Below are 2,392 nucleotides of genomic sequence, written 5' to 3'. Positions count from 1 at the left end.
TCTTGCTGCTACTTCAATCATGAAACTGCTTAATGATCAGCTGATCGGCTTTTCTGTCGTGACTCCGTCTCTCTTCTTTGTTTTTGGCCCACTTTGCACCAGAAAGAGGAAACCAGCGGCTGAACAACAGCAGCACGTTTAAGCTTGATAAGCTGTTGTTAGAATTTATTTAATATTACTTTCTACTCGAGGATCTTTTTCTACGCAGCTGACGGCTGTAACTGTGCAGGGGCGGATCTAGCAAAGTTTAGCCAGGGGGGCCGATAGGGCATTAACAGGGAAAAGGGGGCACAAAGACATAATTTTCTTTCTTATTCTCATTTAAAATGTCTGGCTGTTATTAAATAATTATCTGAATCTTACACCCAAATTTTTAATCTGATGTAAAATGTATAGAAGTCCATTACTGTATATAGTAACTGTTAAGTCTAATATACCGTAGTAAGCTATAGTACTTTTTCCTTTGGGAAGGTACCATCTGTGCAGTCTGCAATTCTGTAGAAGAAAGATGTTGAATCTATTTAATATTTCAAGCATCCCCGCACTAATATTTAAGGTTGATTACGTCGATTAAGCATCATGAGGTGGAGCGTGAGGGCTGGTTCCCTATTTTTTATTTATTTATTTTTGTTGTTGCTGGGAGTTGGAACCCTATTAGTTAGGTTGCTTAATATTTACGTTAAGTACTCTTTAAAATACCAGAATAGGGAGGATGGTGTAGGTTTAAGTTTATTAGATTGATCAGTATTGCTGAACTATGAAATATTTTTTTTGCATACAGGTATAACAGAATAGCTTTAGTGTAGTTGTTGTTTTAAACTTGAGTATGAACTTATACAAAATGCAGCAAGTTGTTTAAAAAAACAGTTTTGTTGATTAAAAAACACTATATCGGGTTCATATCGGTATCGGCAGATATCCAAATTTATGATATCGGTATCGGACATAAAAAAGTGGTATCGTGCCATCTCTAGCAGCTGCTATCACATCCAAGAATGCTTGCAATGATTGATGAGAGGCCAAAGCCATGCAAGGATGGCTTTCTTCATGATTTCATTGATGGAGACATTTTTAAGTGGCACCCACTGTTTATTAAAGTCCCTACAGCATTACAGTTGATTTTATATACAGGTGAAATTGAACTATGCAATCCTCTTGGATCTCGGGCAAACAAGAACAAGCTGTTATTGATTTATTACACCTTAGGTAACATCAGCCCTAAGTACAGATCAAGACTTCCTGCTATTCGTCTGCTTGCCATGGTAAAATCAAAAGATCTTTCCCGTTGTGGTATAGATGAGATATTTGAGAGGATTAACCGTGACTTAATTGAGCTGTGTGATGGTGTCCAAGTTGTCACTGCAAGTGGTGAGAGGACAATTCATGGGGCACTCATATCTGTGTGTGGAGACACTCTAGCTCAGCATGAAGTGGCTGGATTTCAGGAAGGAGTGGGTTTTGCCTACAGTAAATGCAGGCACTGCGAATGCCACTTTGAAGACATGCAGGAAAAATTTAATGAAGATTTTTTTGTTAAAAGGACCATGGCCAGTCATAACAGGCAATGTAATGACATTGAGAAGGCAAGTACGGACTTTCTGAAAGACAAACTAAAAATAACGTATGGTATAAACAGGAGAAGCAAGTTAACAGAATCTCCTCACGTTGATATAATCAATCAAACCCCACAAGACATCATGCATGTTATTCTTGAAGGCGTTGCCCCATATGAAATCAAATGTGTTTTAAAGAATCTTGTGCTTTCAGGGCAAATGAACTTAGATTCATTCAATAGTGCAATTTTGTGTTTCCCTTATTCTCCTGTTGATGTGAGGGATAAGCCTTGCCCCTATCTGTCAGTACGCTGTCATCAAATGACAATAAATTGAAACAGTCAGCTGGGCAGATGCTGGTTTTGTTGAAGATTCTTCCATTTCTTGTGGACAAAATTGGAGAAAATCATTACACACAAATGCTACGTAACATGTTAGAGATCATAAAAATTCTGTTTTCACCTATTATTGCTGTCTCAACTCTCTCCAGATTGAAGCTTTTAATAGAGCAGCATTTAAAACATTTCAAACAACTGTTTCCAGATGAAAATATTATACCTAAACAGCATTATTTACTGCATCTTCCTTCTCAGATTAAGGCTCTTGGTCCTACAGTGAGGCATATGTGTATGCGTTTTGAGTCAAAACATTGTTTCTTCAAGCAGTGGGCTCTGAAAAGTAGTTTTAAGAATATTTGTAAATCTCTTGTGAAGCACAACCAACTTTATGAATGTAGTCAGAACGTGCATGAGAAACATCCCATTTTTTTCAAGTGAAGTCGACATGGGTCCAGCCAAAGAGGTGAAAAATGTTCATTATGTAGAAGGCAAGATTAAAGA

General features: G+C 37.5%; 1 protein-coding gene across 1 annotated transcript; it reads left to right on the top strand.

Moving 5' to 3' along the window:
* Window positions 1–927: 927 nt before the first annotated feature.
* On the top strand, window positions 928–1,937 carry LOC146669178 (uncharacterized). Its single transcript, XM_085407788.1, has 2 exons — window positions 928–936; window positions 978–1,937. Exons 1-2 carry the CDS (start codon window positions 928–930, stop codon window positions 1,887–1,889), a joined length of 921 nt encoding a protein of 306 aa, XP_085263914.1. The 3' UTR covers window positions 1,890–1,937.
* Window positions 1,938–2,392: the final 455 nt, after the last annotated feature.

The sequence above is a fragment of the Rhamphochromis longiceps genome, linkage group LG5, assembly GCF_057381845.1.
Source record: "Rhamphochromis longiceps isolate RC_006_pf linkage group LG5, R_longiceps_female_GT1.1, whole genome shotgun sequence".
NCBI classification, from domain to species: domain Eukaryota; kingdom Metazoa; phylum Chordata; class Actinopteri; order Cichliformes; family Cichlidae; genus Rhamphochromis; species Rhamphochromis longiceps.
This window is presented reverse-complemented; position numbering and strand designations above follow the sequence as displayed.